This window comes from Myotis nattereri (assembly GCF_964212035.1).
Source record: "Myotis nattereri genome assembly, chromosome: 9".
Lineage (NCBI taxonomy): Eukaryota > Metazoa > Chordata > Mammalia > Chiroptera > Vespertilionidae > Myotis > Myotis nattereri.
Genome location: NC_138084.1, coordinates 74503837 through 74526372, shown reverse-complemented (window position 1 = coordinate 74526372; position 22536 = coordinate 74503837). Strand labels below are relative to the sequence as shown.

At 37.2% G+C, this 22536-nt stretch overlaps 1 protein-coding gene across 2 annotated transcripts in view; it reads left to right on the top strand.

Moving 5' to 3' along the window:
* DYNC2H1 (dynein cytoplasmic 2 heavy chain 1) overlaps nt 1–22536 on the top strand; it is a 310341-nt gene that overhangs the window by 126368 nt on the left and 161437 nt on the right. Inside the window, exons 59-66 of one of the 2 annotated variants that reach the window (XM_081098791.1) lie at nt 210–331; nt 2715–2801; nt 10158–10284; nt 11784–11925; nt 12493–12602; nt 17322–17342; nt 19241–19339; nt 20866–20989. In XM_081098791.1, coding sequence (XP_080954917.1) covers nt 210–331; nt 2715–2801; nt 10158–10284; nt 11784–11925; nt 12493–12602; nt 17322–17342; nt 19241–19339; nt 20866–20989 — 832 coding nt within the window. The remainder of the gene's footprint in view (nt 1–209; nt 332–2714; nt 2802–10157; nt 10285–11783; nt 11926–12492; nt 12603–17321; nt 17343–19240; nt 19340–20865; nt 20990–22536) is intronic. The other variant, XM_081098792.1, reaches the window with a different exon arrangement.

The window sequence follows — 22536 nt, the reverse complement described above, 5'->3', positions numbered from 1 at the left end:
ATCATTATATTAAAGATTGTACGAGATTCAGAAAGATTTTTAAGCAAGAAGTGAGACATACTTAATCAAATAGCAACTCACTTTCTTTTTATTTTAGCTACATCAAAACCTTCATTTGTGAAATAAATGCTTAAGTAAAATATGCTAGAATTAATTCTGTTATTACTTGAAAATAAGTTAAGAAGCTGGATAACTGATGGGTTTTTCAGAATGCCAAGCGTGCCAGCACTGCCGCGGCTCCCTTGGCTGCCTGGGTCAAAGCCAACGTGCAGTACTCCCACGTCCTGGAGCGAATCCAGCCTTTGGAAACGGAGCAGGCACGATTAGAGTCGTAAGTGACAGGAAATACCAACAGTTCTAACCTTGATTTATTTTCATCGATTTGATGATTTAGTTATCTTATTAAGACTTATTTAGGATTTCTTGTCTATATCTAAAAAGGAAGCTAAAAACATTAAATCATATGAAAGGAGTCAACTAATTACAAATTCAACGTTAATCAGACCAAGAAGAGGAAAACCAATTGGAAGGAGATGGAAAGAAGAACCAATAACTTTCCCTGCCATTATTATGCTGTTGGAAGGATAAGTTGGTAGAAGTTCTTTTAGAAAGAGCTAAAGTTTTATGGAGGGATAATATTAAAGTAAAAAAAAGTAGGTTTTGGAAATAGTGGGCTTTTATATTTGTTTTTACCTTCGAAGTTCTAGGAAATGTTTAGTGTGTATTTTCTTAAACATTCTCTGGGAAGGCAGGGGGAAAATTTAACCATTTATTTTTTGGGTTTAAAAATATCAATTTGCTGTTACTAGGTCAGCATTGTATTGTATCTCCTTTGTTCTTATGCAGACTAAGAGGTATGTTATATTCTTGATTGTTCAGTTTTTGACATTATTCTTATTCTAGATAAGGAGATTTTTTTAGCCCCCTAAACTTTATAATTTTCTGAATGTAATTTTGTGAAATATTTGTGTTACATTTATACATTATTTTGACTATATGTTTTCCACAGCTGAGACATGTTTTATATTTCCTTTCTTGGACACCTCTTTGTTGTTCTTAACAATTAGCTCAGATTATTCAGTTGGTTATTTTTTCTGTGTACATACACATATTCATTCGCAGTCTTCCTGTCAGACCCTAAAACATATTCAGAATCTATATGTTCTACTTACTTTTTTCTTAGCATTACCCATTCTGGAGCCTTTTCCCTTGTGTTTCAATGTGAATTAGTTCTTCCCTAGGCCTGGTGCTTACAGCTATTATCTTGAGATTTCACTTCACCATTTTTCTGGGAATTACCTTTGTCTCTTTTCTGATTGCATTCTTTTATTAATGCCCTTGCCTTTCTCTTTCCTAGTTTAGTCCATTTTTCTAGAGCACCTCCTTCACATTAGCTTCCCAATCAAAGGTAAATAGGATGAAAAATGTTTTGAGATCTTTCAATGTCTAACATTATCTATATTATACTATTATATGTGATCAATAATTAGGCTGGGTTTAGAACACTGGGCTAGAAAAAATTTGATCTCACAATTTTGAAGGCCTTATTCTATTGTGGTGGTTCTCCAGGTGTGGTTCCTGAAGCAGCAGTGTCACCTGGGAACTTGTTAAAAGTACACATTTTTGAGCTTCAGTCAGACTTACTGAATTAGATACAACGTGTGGGGTGCAGAGTGAGGCCTTTCAGTTCATGGGTTTTTTTTAAAAGAATTTTTACTGATTTTCAGAGAGAGAGGAAAGGAGGGGGAAAAAGAGAGAAACATCGATGTGAGAGCGAAATATTGATCGACTGCCTCCTGCACACCCCTTACTGGAGATGAGCCCACAACCTGGGCATGTGTCCTGACTGGAATGGAACCGGCAACCCTTTGGTGCATGGATGATGCCTAACCAACTGAGCCACATCAGCCAGGATATCAGTCTGTGTTTTGATAATTCCAGGAGATTGTGCAATGCACAAATGCCCAGCAGCATGCAACAGTGTGGCCTGGCCATTTGATAGCACTCTCAATGTTTGTGGGTATTTTGGGGGAAAGAGGCCAGTCATTTCTGTAGAAGAATCCTCATTGCTTCTGCCTAGGGTGTGGGTAGGATGGATGGGGGTGGATGAGGGGTGTAAGCTTGACTTCCAGGATTGTGTTAAGAAGATAGTACGCTTTCAGTGGGGGAGGCAGTCTGAGGTCAAACACTTTGTAATAATGACTGTTAATCCTCTGTTGTCTGCATTTCCTGAGCGTTTTAGAGGTACCTGTTGTCTGCATTTTAGAATTCTTTCAGCTTCTCTTCCTGAAGCCATTTAACTTGTGTGGCATTTCTGGTATGTTATCACCTTTCAAAATTTTATTGAATTACTTTTCTCTTTCATTATCTTTCTTCTTGTACATGTATATCTTTATTCCCTTGGTTTCATTCCATAGAGTTTTAGAAGAGATAGTAGATAATTGACTATGTTTACCATTTTTATCCCGAGATCTACATATACAAGTATTTTTAAAGATAGGCTTCTGTAAGTGGTATGGCTAAGTCAGAAGGTACATTTTTAATTTTAGCTTTGCTTTTCATATCAAATTCTAAGTAAAGGTATTATGATTACTGGATTATTAATAGTTTTCATTGTCATTTATTTACTTCAAAGTTACATTTTAAGGTGCTAGTGCTGTATTTTGTTGGTATCTAAAATAGAATAACTTTTATAAAATTCAATTATATTTTAGAAATTTGAAGAAAACTGAAGACAGAAAAAGGAAACTAGAGGAGCTTCTTAATTCTGTTGGTCAAAAAGTATCAGAACTTAAAGAGAAGTAAGTTAAATTTTAAAATGCATTTTGGATATTTGAAAATATACTTCAACTATTTTTTTATTTTTGAAAATCTTAGTTATAATTACTATTTTCACCTTTTTTTGTTATTTATCACTCTAAAAATGGGAAAGGTATAAAATAATATAGAAGGTATTCCTTTTTAAAAAAAAGTTTTTATGATAAGAACAAAAATATTTACGTCTCCATTGATATAGTTATCACTATATATATATATATATATATATATATATATATATATATATTATATATATTTACTCCCAAGCATTGGAAAATTGAGCAAGATAAATCAAATGTAATAAGTTAATACTGAGAGTGTTTACATTTGGTATTCCCGTTTCCTTATTGTTTTGACTTTAAAGTTTTAGACTCCTTTATTTCAGATGATGCTATTCTATAATCTTCCATGACAGTGTATGATGACATTTAAAAAGTCTATTCTTTTAACTTTGTGCTTTTTGGTGTTGAAAAGATATTCTCTGTGCAATATTATACTCAAATTTAAGGACCACTTATGAATATTATTAATCTTAAAATCTTTCATGTACCTCTGGGCTCCTGTGATTGCTATTTAGTGTCTGATAGAAAATATTAGTATGGCAATTATTATAAATGTGGGAACATTTTACTTAAAATAATTGTGAAGATTGGGAAATGGAACATATCAGTGCGAGATATGTTCCAATATGCCCCATTGATGCCTGACACTGTGGATAGCACTGAAGCCTATTTATACTGTGTTTTTTCATATACATACATACCTGTGATAAAGTTTAATTTATGATTAGGCAAAATAAGTATTAACAATTACAAGTAATAAAATAGAACACTTATAACAATATCCTATATAATAATCCTATATAATAAAAGGGTAATATGAAATTGACCTGAATGGGGGAATGACCGGGAATGACTGTGACCTGAATGGTAGAATGACCGGGAATGACTGGTCACTATGAAGCACAATGACCACCAGGGGGCAGACGCTCAATGCAGGAGCTGCCCCCAGTGGTCAGTGTGCTTCTACAGGGGGAGCGCTGCTCAGCCAGAAGCCAGCTCATGTCTGGCCAGTGCAGTGGCAGTGGCGGGAGCCTCTTCCACCTCCGTGGCAGTGCTAAGGATGCCCGACTAACGGCTTAGGCCTGTTCTGTGCAGGCCGTGGGCCTAAGCCAGCAGGTGGACATACCCTGAGGGCTCCAGGGCTGCCAGAGGGATGTCTGACTGCCAGTGTAGACCTGATCCCCAGGGAGCAGGCCTAAGCCATCAGTTGGACATCCCCGAAGAGGTCCCAGACTGCAAGAGGTCATAGGCTGGGCTGAGGGGATCCCCTCTTCCCCCCCAGTGCATGAATTTCCATGCACCTGGTCTCTAGTACAATAATAAAACTTGTGTGAATCTGGTCACTAGTTCCAGGGGGTCCCTTGTTGGAGTCTTCTTATATATATATACATTGCTTTCTGGTATAACTTGTTGCCATCATTCAGAACACGTTTTCTGTTCATGTCTTCTAGTCAATAATTTAGTGCCTTTTCATCTTAACTAAGCACTTATCATGCACTGTTGCCATACATTTTGTAGTTTGAGATGCAACAGCAAAACTAGCATGGATTACCTTTTCCTTTTTCACAACTTCATGGGTAGAAGGTTCATTCTTACTTTAGATCTTAACAACTCAGCATACAGCTTTTTGTCTTTTCTAAGTCGAGAACTTTCACATTTTCACTTAAACGGAGCTGCAGCTTTTCTTTGTCATATCCGAACTGCCACCATCACTACTCTTCTGCTTTAGAGCCATTATTAAGTAAAATACGTGTTACTTGAACACAGCCCTGTGATACTGTAACAGTCGATCTGATAACTCAGATGGCTACTAAAAGACTAAGGGTGAGTAGTATGTGTAGCATGGATACACTGGACAAAGGACTGATTAATTTCCCGGGTATGACAGAGCTGGATGGTATGAGACATCATCACACTACTCAGAATGGCCCACTGTTATGGGTTGGCTCAACGAGATAGACCACTGACTCAGAATTTAAATTTAAGAGCCTTTTATTAAGCTGGCCAGCTGATCACAGCCTGCACCTTCCCCCTCTGGGAAGGTTTGCAGCATGTGGCAGAGACCAAGGGTGCAGTATGATCTTTATATAGTAAAGCAGTGTTAAAAATCAACTACAGAGCATTCTATTAAAAGTTCATAAAGAGTTCACAAGCACAAAGGGGGTAAACAGAGTCACACCTGGCTGGAGCATATCATAATTCATTGTTTTTCTAAGACAATCTAACAATTTTTCTTCCACTGTTACCCTGACACAATCCTGCTTCCACGGTTACCCTGACACAATCCTCCCTCGTACATCCCCCCTCCCTTCGAGCACATTCAATTTCTCATGTCCCATTTCCTCCCCTCAGCACATTCTGTAACATTCTGTAACCCTTCCATGGCTCCGTCCCCTACCCTGTAACACCCACAATTGAAAAACTATGAATTATTTATTTCTGGAATTTTCTATTTAATATTTCTGGATGGTGATTGGCCACAGGTAACTGAATCCGTAGAAAGAAAAACCCCGGAGCCAGGGGGAAGGAGGGGGACTACAGTATGTGAGGAAATATAATATACTAGAGGCCTGGTGCACAAAAATTTGTGCACTCTGCGGTAGGGGGGGCCCTCAGTCCGGCCTGTGCCCTTTCGCAGTCTGAGACCCCTCGGGGGTTACCACTTGCTGGCTTAGGCCTGCTCCCCGGCGGATTGGGCCTAGATGGCAATCAGATATCCCTCTGGCAGCCCGGCAGCCCTCGGGGGATGTCCACTTGCCAGCGAGGAGCAGACCTAAACTGCAGTCAGACATCCTTAGTGCTGCTGAGGAGGCAGTAGAGGTTCCCACCACCACTGCTGTACTGGCAGCTGTCAGCCTGGCTTGTGGCTGAGCAGAGCTCCCCCATGTGGGCGCACACTGATCACCAGAGGGCAGCTCCTGCATTGAGCGTCTGCCCCCTGGTGGTCAATGTGTGTCATAGTGACCAATCATTCCCAGTCTTTCTGCTTTTAGGGTCAGTTTGCATATTACCCTTTTAATATATAGGATAGTGGCCTGGTGCACGGGTGGGGGCCAGCTGATTTTCTCTGAAGGGTGTCCCGGATCAGGGTGGGGGTGCCGGGAGCCGGTCCATCCTTGCTGTTTCAAGGGACCTGGCGTACATAGCATACTGTACTTAATATGTTTGCTCCCCTTAGCGCTGTGTGTTTTAACCAAGGTCACCTCTCCGAGAAAGGTTGTTTCCCCGGGTAGGGATTTTTCCCTGAAGTTAGGGAGGGGATGAAACTCCTTAACTAAGTGCCAGGAAGTTAGGGAGGGGATGAAACTCCTTAACTAAGTGCCAGGTGGGTAGTTAATCACTTTAACTACAAACAGTCACGCTTAAGGTACATAATCTTTACTCCCTGGAATGGAGATAAGAAACGCCCTAACCTTTGTAATAGAGATTGATAGGATTGAATCAACTGGTATAAATACAGATGTAACAAGACAACAGGAGACAGAACTTAGAAGACAGAACCAAGAGAGACAGAACCTACACACAGAACTTACACACAGAACCTAGAGACAGAAGAACTTTGCTGGAGATCCTAACCAGAACCTCTCTGGAGATCCAGACCAGAACTTGGCTGGAGATCCTGGCTGGAGATCCTAGCTAGGCTGCTGATCAACTGAACACTGTCTCCGTGTCCTTCCTTCTTCGCTGACTCCGTCTACGCCTTTGGGAACCCCTGGACCTGCTGGGGTTGGACCCCGGCATGGGGGTCCTGCTTGGGTGCCTGGCCAGTCTGGGTGAGGGGCTGATGGCTGTTTGCAGCTGGTCACACCCCCTTCTGGGTGGCGGTCCCCACTGGGGTGCCTGGCCAGCCTGGATGAGGGGCTGATGGCTGTTTGCAGCTGGTCACAACCCCTTCAGGGTGGGGGTCCCCACTGGGGTGCCTGGCCAATCTGGTTGAGGGGCTGAGGGCCATTTTCAGGCTGGCGGGTGACTGAAACTCCCAGCCTCTTTTTTTCTTTTTCTTTTTTTTTTTATTCTGGGATTTATTTACCTTGTATAGCTGTCACTGGAGCTGAGAGCCGGCTCCAGCTCTGAGGCCGTGGCTGGCTGAAAGCAGTTATCTGGGGTTTGTTTAGCTTCTATAATTGAAACTCTGTTACTATCACTGGCGCTCTAAGCTCTGAGCCCGCTGCTGGCTGAAAGCAGGTATCTGGGACTTGTTTAGCTTCTGTAATTGCAACATTGTTGCATCCGGAGCTCAGAGCTGGGCCGCGCCAGGCGGGGAACCTTGGCTTCCTCCATCACTGGAGCAAGCAAGCTTCCTGTTCACTTCAGCTGCGTGGCTGCCAGCCGCCATCTTGGTTGGCAGTTAATTTGCACATCACCTGGATTAGCCAATGGGAAGCATGTCGGAGGTATGGTTAATTACCATGTTTGTCTATTATTGGATAGGATGTTATTGTTTGCTTTCAGTTTTATGAAACTAACACTTTATATGTGATCACATTGTTTTCAAGTGATGTGTTATGTTTACTTTTTTCTTAAGGAAGAAATAGAAATTATTGTACCAAGAAAGAAATTCATCAGACTAAAACTATGACTGTTTTCCTCTATGTAGTCTGGAAATAATTATTGCTATCCTATCTAATAATAGGGAAACATGGTAATTAACCATAACTTCACTACCCTTCCCATTGGCTAATCAGCGAGATATGCAAATTAACTGCCAGCCAAGATGGCGGCCTGCAGCTAGGCAGCTGAAGCGAACATGAACATGAGGCTTGCTTACTCCAGTGATGGAGGAAGTCAACGTTCCCCGCCTGCCGCATCTCAGCTCTGAGCTCCGGATGAAACAATGTTGCAATTATAGAACCTAGACAAACCCCAGAAACCTGCCTTCAGCCAGCACGGCCTCAGAGCTTAGAGCTGCTAGTGATGGCAGCAGAGTTTCAATTATAGAATCTAAACAAACCCAGGTACCTGCTTTCCGCCGGCAACGGCCTCAGAGCTGGAGCCGGCTCTCAGCTCCAGTGACAGCTATAGAAGGTAAATTAATCCCAGAATAAAAAAGAAAAAGAAAAAAAAGAGAGGCTGGGAGCTTCAGTCGCCCACCAGCATGAAAACAGCCCTCAGCCCCTCACCTAGACTGGCCAGGCACCCCAGTGGGGACCCCCACCCTGAAGGGTGTGTGACCAGCTTCAAACAGCCATCATCCCATCATCCAGGCTGGCCAGACACCCCAGTGGGGACCACCACCCTGAAGGGGGTGTGACCAGCTGCAAACAGCCATCATCCCATCATCCAGGCTGGCCAGGCACCCAAGCAGGACCCCACCCTGATCCGGGACACCCTTCAGGGCAAACCAGCCGGCCCCCACCCGTGCACCAGGCCTCTATCCTATATAGTAAACGGGTAATATGGAAACTGACTCTAACAGCAGAAGGACTGGGAATGACTGATCACTATGACACACACTGACCACCAGGGGGCAGACGCTCAGTGCAGAAGCTGCCCTCTGGTGGTCAGGGTGCTCTCACATGCAAGGAGCTCTGCTCAGCCACAAGCCAGGCTGATGGCTGCCAGTACAGAGCCTCTCCTGCCTATTCAGCAGTGCTAAGGATGTCCAACTGCAGTTTAGGCCTGCTCCCCGCTGGCAAGTGGACATCCTCCGAGGGCTGCCGGGCTGCTAGAGGGATGTCTGATTGCCATCTTAGGCCCAATCCCCTGGGGAGCGGGCCTAAGCCAGCAGGTGGTCATCCCCTGAGGGGTCCCATACTGCGAGAGGGCACAGTTGGGGCTGAGGGACCCCCCCATCCCCCTCAAGTGCACCAATTTTTGTGCACTGGGCCTCTAGTATTTACATATTTAGTTATAGAAAATACAGGAAAGAAATCACATCATGTTCTTCCAGGTATAATTAAAGAAGTATGAGAAAAATAGTGTGTATCATATGCTCAGAATCAGTACTTAACATTCAGGTAATTGCCCAGTATTTATTGAGTAGTTAGCATAAGGTAGTAATGTTTTTGTTTGTTTTGTTTTTAATCATTACCTGAGGACATGCTGAGAGAGAGAGAGGAGAGGAGAGGAGAGGAGAGGAGAGGAGAGGAGAGGAGAGGGGAGGAGGGGGAGGGGGAGGGGGAAGGGGGAGAGGAGAAGGGAGAGGAGGAGGGGGAGGGGAGGAGGAGGAGGAGGAGGAGGAGGAGGAAGAGGAGAAGGAGGAGGAAGAGGGAAACATTGTCTTCCGTATGCTCTCAACAGGGGATCAAACCTGCAACCCATGTATGTGCCCTGACCTGGAATCTTGGCTATCCACTATGGTAGCCATTAAAGATACGTGGCTACTATTGAGAACTTTGAATGTGGATAATATGACTGAGGGATTGAACTTCAAATTTTATTTAATTTTCATTCATTTAAATTTAAGTAGTCACCTGTTGCTAGTGGCTACCATATTGGACATATGAGTTCTAGAGTCTTGTTTAAGGGAAGAAGGAAAAAGTACTTAAAGAGGCAATACAGTGTACTGTAAAGTTCAAGGAACTTAATATCAAGATAGACACATCCAGGTGAGACCTGTCTAATAATCTGTTTGGAAATAAGTTTCCATGTCCTGCCATTTCATCAGCAATTATGTATTTGTTGAAGGACTGAGTATTCATGTGCAATATTACTATTTTATTTAATAAAACTATAAATCGTGTAGGTATTTTTTAAGGAAAAAATTTTAAGTTATAAATTTGGGTAAATGGGCATGTAGGAAGAGAATATATATTGGATTGGCTATTTGAGGTGAATTTTATTTATATGTTTGATAGCTAGATATTTAAGGAAATTAGAGTGAGGAGTGAGAAAGGGATAAGGAAGGGATGGAAGGTGTTCTAGGAAAATGGAACATCCTGAAGAAGGGCATAGCAGATGAAGGATAGAGCATTTTCTGAGAATAAATACTCAGATATTTACCTATAGTTTTGTTGGACTAGAACAGAATAAAATAACACTGAAAAGATAAATTTGATCAATCTTATAACTGGGTCTTGAATGTCATATGGAGAAGTAGTACAGTGAATTAATGCCCTTTATGAATTATACATATATATATATATATAATATGTATATATATGTATGTATATATATGTATGTATATATGGATATGTGTCTATTTGATGAATGATATTTTGAACACAAATACTATTAGTATTATCATTAATTAAATTCTTATATAAAAGTTCACTTTACTGCCTAAGGTTAATTTAATCAACTCTCTCTTACATTTCTTTGCCTTTAATGTTTTCACAGATTTCAGAGCAGGACTTCAGAGGCTGCCAAACTTGAAGCTGAAGTAAGCAAAGCACAAGAAACAATTAAAGCTGCGGAAGTCTTAATTAATCAGCTTGATAGAGAACACAAGAGATGGACTGCACAGGTTTGTGTGAGAAAGAAACGTCAAAAATAAGGGCTTCCTTGAAAATACAGGAGATCTATAATGTAATCTATTTGTTAAAAAAATAAAAAGTAGAGAAATATCCATTAACTTTCGGGTGGCTTAAGAAAAAATGATCTAGATGTTAATGGCTGTTATGTGAATTAATCTTTAAGCATAGTATCTTTATATGAATGGATTTTAGACAAAGCAACCTATTCCTCTTTGTTATCTATATTATTGAAGGGAGGGGCAGGGATGAAAAAGAGTTGATGGAAAATGGAGTACTCTTTTTTTGGAACTTACCTTTACCAGTGCAGTGATCTTAGGATTTTACACTGTTAGCCATTTATTTTTTCTTGAAGCACTCCGTTAAAGGTTGTCTCTTGTTTTTGTTTGTTTTGTAGATTCCCTCTCTCACCACATTCTCACCATCTGCTCATTCAGAAATGTTTGGCCCCAGTATCCTATCACTTAGCTTCTTTGCAACTATTCTGGGTTATTTCATCCAGAAGAGTATCACCTATATAATGATGCTGAACAGAGCTATATTTCTAGACTGCTTAGTTTTAAATTCATATTTCCAACTGTACTTTAGATATTTGCATTTAACTGTCTCAGGAACTCATATGTTTAGATTTATTTTATTTTTCTATCCAAGTCTCTATGATTTCCTGTATCTCATAGGCATCTTTCTTCTAGGCATTAAAACTAAAAACATGTAGTTATCTTAGACTCTTCCTCTTCCTTATTTACTTGTCATAATCCATTTGAAAATATATCTTATATTTGTCTTCTTTCCTTAATGACAATTCTTTTTTTTTATCCTGAATTCTCCCAACTTGTCTCGCTCCTATCTGGCCCTTTAATTGGTTCATTCTTCATTTGTCAGTTTAATTATTTTTCTAAAACCCAATCCATACCATCACTCACAGCCCAGTTTAAACACTTTCAATGGCTCATAATAACCACACGTTAAATAGAAGCTCCTTCGCATGGCATGGGAAACCTTCCACAATGTTGTTCCCTCCAATCACTGCCTCTCTTTTTCCATTACTTCTGTTTTGCTACATTTTCTGCTCAAACTTATGCTTTAGCCAGCCATGCTTTTAAGTAATGAGTCTCAAAGATTTATCTTTGCTTTGTGCCTTTGTCATACTCTCTGTATCTTAATTGTATTTTACAAAATGATGCTAATTCACACAGTACATATTTAACTATACTTGGAATAAAAGTTCTGCTTTTGTTAAAATTATTAGAAAAATTCAATGATAAAATATGTTAATCTTTACAAATATATTGGGATTTCACACATTTGTTTAAGATCAGCAGAATTGAAAGCTTTGTTGATATTTTTACATTTTGTCAATTTATTCAAGACAGGGGTTATTACCTTTAACCCATAAATGATTTTTTCCCCTCTATAGTTAAAACTCTAACTTTTGAAGCTGCCATTTTTTCCAAGTTAAAACATATCCATACATCACTCTCTTTTTTTCTAGGTTGCAGAGATAACGGAGGAATTAGATACTCTTCCAAAAAGAGCTCAACTAGCTGCTGCATTTATGACATATCTTTCTGCTGCTCCCGAGGGTTTGAGAAAAACCTTTTTGGAAGAATGGACCAAGTCAGCTTGTCTTGAAAGTTTGTATTTAGTTATTCATGAATTTGAAATTTTAGTATACTAAATATGCATCTTTTGGTTTTTGTCATTTTACTTTTTTAAATGAGAAAAAAGTATCTGTAAGTTAAAACATATAGTAGCTACTTTAGATTTGCTGAATTCTACAAATGTCCTGAGAATTGTTTTGTTATGATGATTCTTCTATTCCTAAAATCACTGTATGACACTGAGACCACTGAATTTTTTTTGGTATATGCATGAGTACAGTTAAACATTTTATTAGTTTAATTATTACAGTAATTTCATATCTTAAGATGAGAGGCAAGAACTGAAAAATTCCTTATGAATTTTTTGCTCTTCACAAATTATTATAGTTGTGAAACATTCATTTAATAGATAAAATATAAATTAACTGAATTCCGTTTCTTTGTACTATTTTCCCCTTAGTGTCTGCTGTTAAATGGGGAAGAATAGATTTAATATTAAAGATAATTGTGAGATTTTTCTGAGTGTATTTTAAATAGTTGTATCCCCTCCCACTTGTCAAATACAAGCTTGTTATATTATTGATATCTTTAACTTTTCAGAATTTGATCTGCGGAGATTTCTTTGTACTGAAAGTGAGCAGTTAATCTGGAAAAGTGAAGGCCTACCATCAGATGATCTTTCCATAGAAAATGCTATTGTTATCCTACAGGTAATAAATCAATTTTACTTTTCTTATCAGATGTTTTTCTTTTGAATGCTTTCCTAGTTACACAGAAGTGGAGTATTTTGCTTGGTGATTCTATAATTTTTAGTATAACTTATTTTTTATCTTAAAAGTTTATAAAGTGTCACTATTTTGGTGGCTAAATATTCTACATTGAACTCCCAGTTAGTAATAGAAATACTTTTGGAATACCTGATTCATTTGGTTGTATGGTTCCTTCACCTAGTGTACACGATTTTTTTATATTTTTATTTAAAATTTTTGGGGTTATAAGTTAGAGATGATCATATGCATTTTTTGGAAAATTGTCTCACAGTGTGTGTTCCCCAAAAGTCATTTAAACTTGAAACTATTATAACCTTACTAGAGGCCCAGTGCACAAAATTCATGCACTTGGCAGGGGGTGGGGATCCCTCAGCCCGATTTGCGCCTTCTTGTAGTCTGGGACCCTTCGCTCCTTACCACCTGCCTGCTCGCTGCTCCTTAGCACTGCTGAGGAGGCAGGAGAGGCTCCCGCCACCATCGCTAGCACCCCTGGTGGTCATTCCGCTGTTCAGTCGATTTGCATATTAGCCTTTTATTATATAGGATTAGCAATGAATGTGAAAACAAATTTCAAATCAAATATACAAACAGATCATTTCATTAAATGACTTTTGATTTTTACCATTAACTTGGTTTACCTTTCTGTTATAGAACTTGGAAGATGATTTCCACCCCTTGATTATGTGATGTTTCCCCCCCTATTCTTTCTATCTTAATAGTTTATACTACATACTACAGTTTTCTCTTTCCACTTTGTGGCCCCTCTCTCTGCCCACAGACCATTTCCTTATTCCATAACTCCAGAGTCTCAAAGAAAACACTATCTTTAGGTAACATAAGCTAAGTATTATTAGATCTTTATTGTGGGCTCTATTCATTCTTGGATAATTTGTTTTGATTAATCCTATTAATCAGCTGATATACATTGGCATCTTACCAGGAGAGAAGTTGCTGATCAAAGATTAAACAGTTTTGTCTTCTTTTAATTTGATTTGGCTTGTTCTGTAATTTATTTTGGAACATCTTTCATTATTATTTTTCACACTAGAATTACAGATTTGAAACTCTAATTGTGTATGTCAATAAATTCATTATATTATTGCGAACTATGTGATTTTTATTTTAGTTATTCCTTCTCTAAGGTTTTATAATCAGTTCTTTCTTTTTAGTAATCTAAGAAAGCAATCATTTGCAGATTTGAAAAACACATTTTAAGCATTCTCCTTTTTTCATTCTATAAGAAATCAGGGGTAGATGAGCCTTTAGATAAGATATATTTATCACAATTTTTATTTTTTATTGATAATTTAATTTTATTGATGAAAATACTTTTGTATTCTGAATTATCTTTTATAATAAGTACAGGAGAAATTGTTTTTGAAAATAATTGCAAGAATAAGCTTATGTAGGTTTATTTTACATTTAATATTTCCAAGTTTCTTATAGATACTTATATGCATTCATATGACAATAAAACCATTTGGAAAAATTTATTATGGCAATTAATTATTTTGTTGAAATGAATTTGCCATTATGGTCAATACTCTGTCTCAGTTGTAAAGTATACTAGATTTAGAATAAGCTGCTACAATTTAGGGTGTGATCAGATAACACATGTCTATAACATCTCATGAACATCACCATGTGATATATGTGAAATTAGATCTGTAAATACACGCAAACTGGATTTCTGGGAAGTCTTCCCTGAGAAGAATGGCCAGGCATAATGAATGAGATGAATTTTTGAATCAGGTATCGCATCTCCTCACCAACTATACCTGCGCTTCTCTGAGACTCTCCCTCTCAGTGGAGGCTTTCCCACATTTAAGGCTGTAGCCACTCATTGTCAGCAATTATTCCACTGTATGTCTTTCAAAGATGCTTGAATTTCTCATATTTGGGTTAAGTATTGAAGTAAGTGCATGTATTGTCTGGGAGATGAAATAGTCAAATACTTATCCATCATTGGCCTTGTAATGAGAATTAGTTTTATTAGAATAACTGAAAGCTTATATGACCCATGTCCTTGGGGGCAGGAGAAGAACGTGGTCATGATGATTGTATGTCCTGGATTGCCATGATTTATGCCTTTTGTCCTGATGTTATCTTAATAGTTTTCCTTTTACTCCCAAAAGCGTGTTGGTTTGGGTGATAAATTTTATGATTTTTTAGAATAGGATAATGAAGAGTATAAGACTTTTAGAAAGTAGAGAAGTATGAGTGATAAGCTTCCAAAAAGAAGATGGAAAGATGGTTAATTTAAATGCCATAGTATTATAATTTTTTATTTAAATCTTACAGTATTAACCATTTTTCTTGTGTAGAGATATATTAAATATTTGATTTTTACTGTACATACAGTTCAGTTTCAAATTAATTTTCTTTGAACCACTTAGAATTTCTGAGATTATTTCTCCTTCCTGCCAAAGTATGATAAGGAAATGCAGACTAATTTACTATTAGTCTAAAGAATAAAAAATTATAAAGTTAAATCACATATGGAATTTTTTTCAGATTAATAATCATCAACATTTGTATAGTACATTCTGTGTTGTGTCTATATTACTATTTTACAATTTATATAGGTAAAGCACTTAAGTACTTACTTTTTTGAATTTTCAAACCAACCCTATCTTGTAGATATGGACATGGAAGCAAGTTGTTTGTCCAAGGTCACACAGCTGTCAAATGGTAGAGCCAAGATTCAAACTCTGCTATCAAACCAGTCTGTGCTGCAGAACTGCCTCTCATACCTTTACATGTGTGTGTTTCTGTATATGTTTAACTTATTAGTATTCTATTATTCCTGTTCATGTAATTCTTAGCTAATCTCAGTTTTACTTATAAAAATGTTTCTATTCTTATCTTGCTTATAGGTAATAAAAATAAAATAGAGTATCCTAGATATTTTAAAATAATCTCTACCAAAAATATCCACTGCCCATTCCTGTCCTCCCCCTCCCCAGGGAGAGAAGAATTAATATATATAAATAGATATTATGTATCTCCCGCATTTGCCCTCTGTTCGGAGCTCCTGACCTCTAGTTCTAGCTCCTAAGGTTAGATATTATCTAGAGCTCCCTTCCTTGCTAGCTCAAGCTCTGTCTCTTTATTAATCATTATTATTAATATTATTAGTTTAGTGAAGAATCTTTCAGTGGCCAAGTACAGTTCATTTACAAAAAAAAGAAAAAAAAAGAAAAGTAACACATGCTTTTAAATAACTGAGAGGTTCAAAAGATTGGGTGTGGCTTTAGAATTCAAATGACTTACCAGGATATTGCTCTCTCTCCTCTTAAGAGATGGATTCATTCTCAGATTCTCTCTACCCGGTATTAAGAACGGCTCTTAGTGACTATAGACTTACCACTATCAGAGTATATGTTCCCAGACTAAAGATATGTCTTCACCTTTCTGTCCTCCCCTCTCACCCCAATTCATTTATGTCAGCACCCCAAAATGATTCTGATTGTTAGCTTGGGTCACTTGCTCGCCCCTTGAGTGCAGTGCTAGATTGATAATCCTATCCGAAATACATTGAGTGGCACATGAAAAGTAGGTAAAGATAGCTATCCACTCTAATACTTTTTTTCTTCCTACCCCACTGCTTTTAAAGTGCTTCTCATTTATTTCCTACCAGTGGAAATTACACAATCTTGGCCCAGTAATAAAAGTTGCAAATCTGCAAGTCATCCTCACTTTAATTTTACATTTAGTTACTTATCCAACAAGTCTTGTGAAATCTATTTCTCAAATGTATAATGATTTTATTCTGTTCTAACTACATCCACCACCAATGGCTTCATTTAAGGCCTTCATCATTTTATACCTGGTTAAATACATTATTATACTAGTTGGTCCCTTGCCCCCAATAGCACTTCCTTTACTGCTTTCTAGTGATCTTTCTAAAATGTTAATCTCATCATGACAGTTCCAAAATTAATATATTTGAGTGACTTTCAGTTTCCTGAAGTATAAAAATTTCATTATTCTTAAACATGCCATGAAAAGTTCATGATCAGAAAGACTGAAATTACTCCTGCCATTTTGTATGCAGCATCTATGCCTACACTTTTTACTCTTATGGTGCCAAACTACTGATAGTTTTGCAAATGTACCCAGGCTTTTTATTCCTCTCTCCTTCATGCTCCTGTCTATCCCTGAAATGCTTTTTCATCTCCTTGCCAAATAAGTCCAATTTATTTTTCTTAGTTTAACTTGAATTGCTTACCAGCAGCTTCCCCTAACTCCACCTGCGATCTTACAGAATATTGTGTAGTCTTCCATTATAGAATTTTTATTTTTGGCTGCTTTATTAGATGTGACGTCATTAAGGGTAAGAATATATCTAATTAATTTCTTTATCACTCACATTGTCTTACCATGGTGGTTATGCAGCGTCTGGTAGGTAAATGAATACATGAATGAATAAAAGTCAATATTTTTGGACCTATTATGATTTGTTAAATGTAGATTTTAACTACTTTTAATCAACACAGACCTAAAATATACCCTAGAGATTTTATTTAAATCTCTCCAGAGAAGTATAAATAAATGAATACAAACCTATAAATACTCTTTGAAATTCTTAAAAATGTTTTTTGTTCTAAAAACATAATTTTTTGAAACTTTGTCTTCTTTTTTCTTATTTTGCATCAGATAATTGGTTTGAAGTCATGGGTAAGACTTTTTTAAGACATTTAAAATAATCATGTTCATGGTTAGTCAAAACTTAGTAGACTTGAGAAATGTTTGCTAATGAATGCTAACATAAAGTAAGATCTAAAACCTAGGTGTAGTAGGTTGGTAATACTTAATAGGATCTTTACTAACCATCTCATTTTGCTGGGAATAGCAGATTTACATGATGGAGCAATAAGTGAAACTTTCAGAAATAGAGTTTGGGTGAAGGTCATAAGCAGTGACACAGAGGGAACTGTGGTGAGAGCAGGCCATTCTGGGGGCAAGCAAAAAGGGGCGCATTGCCCAGTTGGTGTGGCGCAGTGACTGAGCATTGACCTATGAACTAGGAGGTCTCAGTTCCATTCCCTGTCAGGGCACATGCCCGGGCTGTGGGTTCAATTCCCAGTAGGAGGCGTACAGGAGGCAGCCAACCAGTGATTCTGTCTCATCGTTGATGTTTCTCTCTCTCCCTCTCCCTTCCTCTGTGACATCAATAAAATTTTTTAAAAAAGGATGTGTGCATTGTCTGGAAAGAACTTTAAAGCCCTAATAAAACTGTTATAAACTCAGTCAGCTCTTTATTATCACCATATGCTGGCAGTTTTAAACAATGTTGCTGATAAAATGCTCTTCATCCCTGGGGCATATGTTCCCCACTACCCGCCTCCTTCTTGGTATGTCACTGAAAGAACATCTTGTTCTTAGTATTAGGCATACCCCAGTTCTAAGTCTTTGTTTCGCTTTGATTTCCTGTATCTTCTCCCTATAGCACACACCTGCTTACAGTTTTCAGATAAATGAAAATTTAAGAAAAACTAAATCAGTCATTATTATTTAACTCTGATTGACTAGGTAACAATGATTATTAGATGACTTAAATTTACATATATTTAAATTTTTCATATATATATATATATATATATATATATATATATATGGCTTCTTTTCAACTGCTAAGTGGCTTTGTGTATAGGGCATGTTCACTGGCTTTTAACTTTCCTTTTGTTTCAGAGTTTAATTAGTGATGTGTATTCTGTAATGAATTTAGTTCCTAATTCATTAGATCAGCGGTTCTCAACCTGTGGGTCGTGACCCCTTTGGGGTCAAACGACCTTTTCACAGGGGTCATTTAAGACCATCGGAAAACACATATATAATCACATATTGTTTTTGTGATTAATCACTATGCTTTAATTATGCTCAATTTGTAACAATGAAAATACATCCTGCATATCAGATATTTACATTACGATTCATAACAGTAGCAAAATGACAGTTATGAAGTAGCATAAATTATTTTATTTTATGGTTGTGGGTCACCCACCACAACATGAGGAACTGTATTAAAGGGTTGCGGCATTCGGAAGGTTGAGAACCACTGCATTAGATCTTAAATTATAACATGTAATTTTTTCTTCTAGGGCACTTCTATTGTAATATTAACTATGGAACACTTTATAAGAATGAATGTTTTAAATATAAGCCATTATATTGATAATTATTTCAGTAATACTTTTGTAATTAGTTCATACTTCTCTTTTAAGGCCTTTATTGTTTATTCAACCAAAGAATATATAAAGTTAGGCAGTAACTTGGTTGTCTAGAGCTCTTGCTTACTATGTTGTTAATTTACATTGTCTGTTACTTAGTAGTAAGTGAGACTGTATTTACTTTACTGTGATTTTAATTTTATTATCTATTATTAATTACTGATAACTCTAAAATTTATTAATGTGGCCTCTGGTACAGCTAAGAACTGTACCTTTAATTCTTCCTCATGGTTGTATATTTATATTCTCCAAAGACTAAGAGAAAAACTAACTCAGTAATTGATTCATAATTTTTAGGAAATTATTTCCATTTAATAAAAACTTCTAATTTTTCTTTTGAACTAGAGTCGAGTGTGCCCATTTCTTATAGACCCTTCTTCCCAAGCTACAGAATGGTTAAAAACACATTTGAAAGACTCACATTTGGAAGTTATTAACCAGCAGGTGTGTATAACATAATTTAGATACCAACTAGTAATGACGTTTTATGGTGAAAAGCACTCTGTGTCTATAATCAGAAAACATGGATCAAAGCTGAGTCCTATTAACTTACCTGGTGTGGCACCTGGGAAAAGAATGTAACTCTCGAAGCTTCAGATTTTTAATTTGTAAGAAAGGGATAAGAATATTTGTTTGATTTCTTTTAAGTGCAGGACACTGATCTAAGTCCTGGAAATTTAATGGTGAGTAAAGTAGTCACACTTCCTGCACTCATGGACATGACAGTCTAATAGGTTAGAGGCAGGGGTGGGGAACCTTTCTTCTGCCAAGGGCCATTTGGCTATTTATAACATCATTCATGGGCCATAAAAAATTATCAACTTAAAAATTAGCCTGCTCTATTTGGTCAAACATTTAACTCAGGGCCAGATCAAATAATTTCCTGGGCCTTATACGTCCCTCAGGTCAGATGTTCCCCAGTCCTGGGCTAGAGAGACAAGCAATAAGCACTTACACTAAATTATGTTTAAAGACACGAGTATAAGATCTTATACAAATTAGTTACTAATTGAGCTTGGAGAAAAACTTCCTGGACTTTTAATATACTTGTAGTTTCTCTCAGTGTCTCTTATAATTTATTGTTCTTATAACTGACCAAGAATATCTTTGATGTGTCCTAAGATTTGACACATGTTCAATGAAATTTAATCATATTCTTTCAGGTTATCACTTCTCACTGTCATATTTATCTTGTGAAGAAAATAATTTTTGGCCAGGTTTTTTTTTTCATTTTGAAGAAGGGCTAGTTGTATGATTAATTTTAATAGATATTTTTTAGGTGATTGAAAAATTTAAAACATACTTCATTTATAAAATGGGGATATTGACCTTATTTGTGTGTTGAGAATAATTGTAAATTAGGTAATACACAAAATACTTTAATGTCACTGTGGTTTGCAGTAGATCTTAATAGTTATTATTTCAAATATTTAATTTATTTTAACCACAGTTGGAGGTCAGGAGTGATGTTGGAAACTGCTCTTTTCCTAGCCAGGAAGCCTTAAAATTCTTGCATGGTTATAGAATCTTGTCTAAAAATTCTTTTCACCATGATTAGGCATACTACACAAAGAAAAGTTTACTAGAATTTAACCAAAGTAGTTCTTATTAAGTACAGGATGAATAACTTATTGCACATAGAATTTGAAAAGTTGTTTCTGCATCAATTTGAAATTTGTGATGGAAGGCTGAAAAAAGCTTTTTTATTGTTAAGGTAAAAATCTTTTATTTTTCTTATGTCTATTTTAATTATTTATGAAATTTATTTGATAATTTATTCAACTAAAATGGTTCATTCCTAAGTACTTATAATTAGAAAAGCAATCATAAATAATTTGAATTGTTAACATGCATATTACATTTTAAAATATTCATAATATTCCTGTTAATATATTCATTTATTATCTGTAAGGATTTTTATAAATATTAAGGAAATGAAGGAATTAATATGTATACTTTTTTTCTCTTAGGATAGCAACTTTATCACAGCTCTTGAGTTGGCAGTACGTTTTGGGAAAACTCTTATTATACAAGAGATGGACAGTGTAGAACCTGTTCTTTATCCATTATTGAGGCGGGATCTGGTTGCTCAAGGTAAATATTTGACAGTTTCCAGATAGTAATTTTTTAAATTTTCAAAGTAATTAACTTTATAACTGACTGACTTTTTTTTCTTGCCACTGAATCTGAGGAAATAGAAAGTTTCTGTGGAGGTTGATTGTAATGTCATTAGAGTCTAATAGTAACAGCAAGTAGAGAAATTCTTAAAGTGCCTTTATTGAAGAGTCACTGTGTTGCGCATCTCCCAGACCCAGACTATTTCTGGGTACAGTGTTTTATTAGGAAGACTCACAGGACCCAGCATAGTTTCATTCATAGCTAAAACTTACTGCAGGGAAAGGATACAAAGCAAAATCAGCAAAGAAAACAGCCACATAGGGTGAAGGGTGAAGTCTGGTGCAAGCTTCCAAGAGTCTTCTTCCATTGGAGTCACCCAGGACGTGCTAATCCCCCTGCACTGAGTTGTGACAGCTGAATTGTGACTTAGTGCCCAGAGTTTTTATTGGAAGCTGATTTTTATTGGAGGCTACATTCTTCCTGGTGCATGGCAAAGTTCCAGACTCCCTAGGCAGTGGTTCTCAACCTTCCTAATGCCACGACCCTTTAATACAGTTCCTCATGTCGTGGTAACCCCCAACCATAAAATTATTTTCGTTGCTACATCATAACTAATTTTGCTACTGTTATGAATTGTAATATAAATATCTGATATGCTATATGTGTTTCCCGATGGTTGCGACCCACAGGTTGAGAACCGCTGCCCTGAAGGAAAGTAGGTGATCATCATAAACCACATTTTTTACATAAGCAGTTTAAGTACAGCGAGTCACTCTTAGGTGATCTGGGATTAGTGAGAACCCTCACAAAATCCAAATTCCCAGATTCTGGTTATGGGCCTACCTTGTAAGCAGGCCTTTCTAAGACTAGCAGTCTCACTACTGTTGTATTACCTCTTTTCTGCATAGGTACCTAACCCAGACTTTGTCAACTAGAAAGTAATGTAAAGTATGTCATGCAAAATGAATACACATACGTACACGGATCTGTACTTATACATATATACATACACATACTTATACCACACACATTGGTAGCACTACAAGGTTTAAATATAAAATTGGAGAAAATAGGGCAAAGCAATGAAATAGCAAAGCATGCACTGTTTGCTGATCACCTATTATCCCCCAAATCAGTATGTTTGGCCTGGCAGTCATTGATATGTTGTGAAATGAACTCTAGTAGTGGGTCTTTTGCCTTTGTAACGTGGAGTTACTTTCACAGTTCAGTCTCTGGTCTCAGTCTGTTTTTATTGCGTTAACTCAGATTTGCTGAGCTAGTTCTTGCTATGCTATATTTAAGGATGAGTGTGTGTGTGTGTGTGTGTGTGTGTGTGTATGTAAATGACCCTTTTATGCCATCTGGATATGACTCTTTTTAGTCTATGTTCTGGCCCTCGAGGGCTCATTAAATATAAACCCCCTGATTGGTGACAGGTTTTAGCAGTATCTGAGAAAGGGTGTTAACAAGGTCTGCGAAGCTGGATCTGGTGAAAAGTGACATATTCCGCATCATGATTGGGT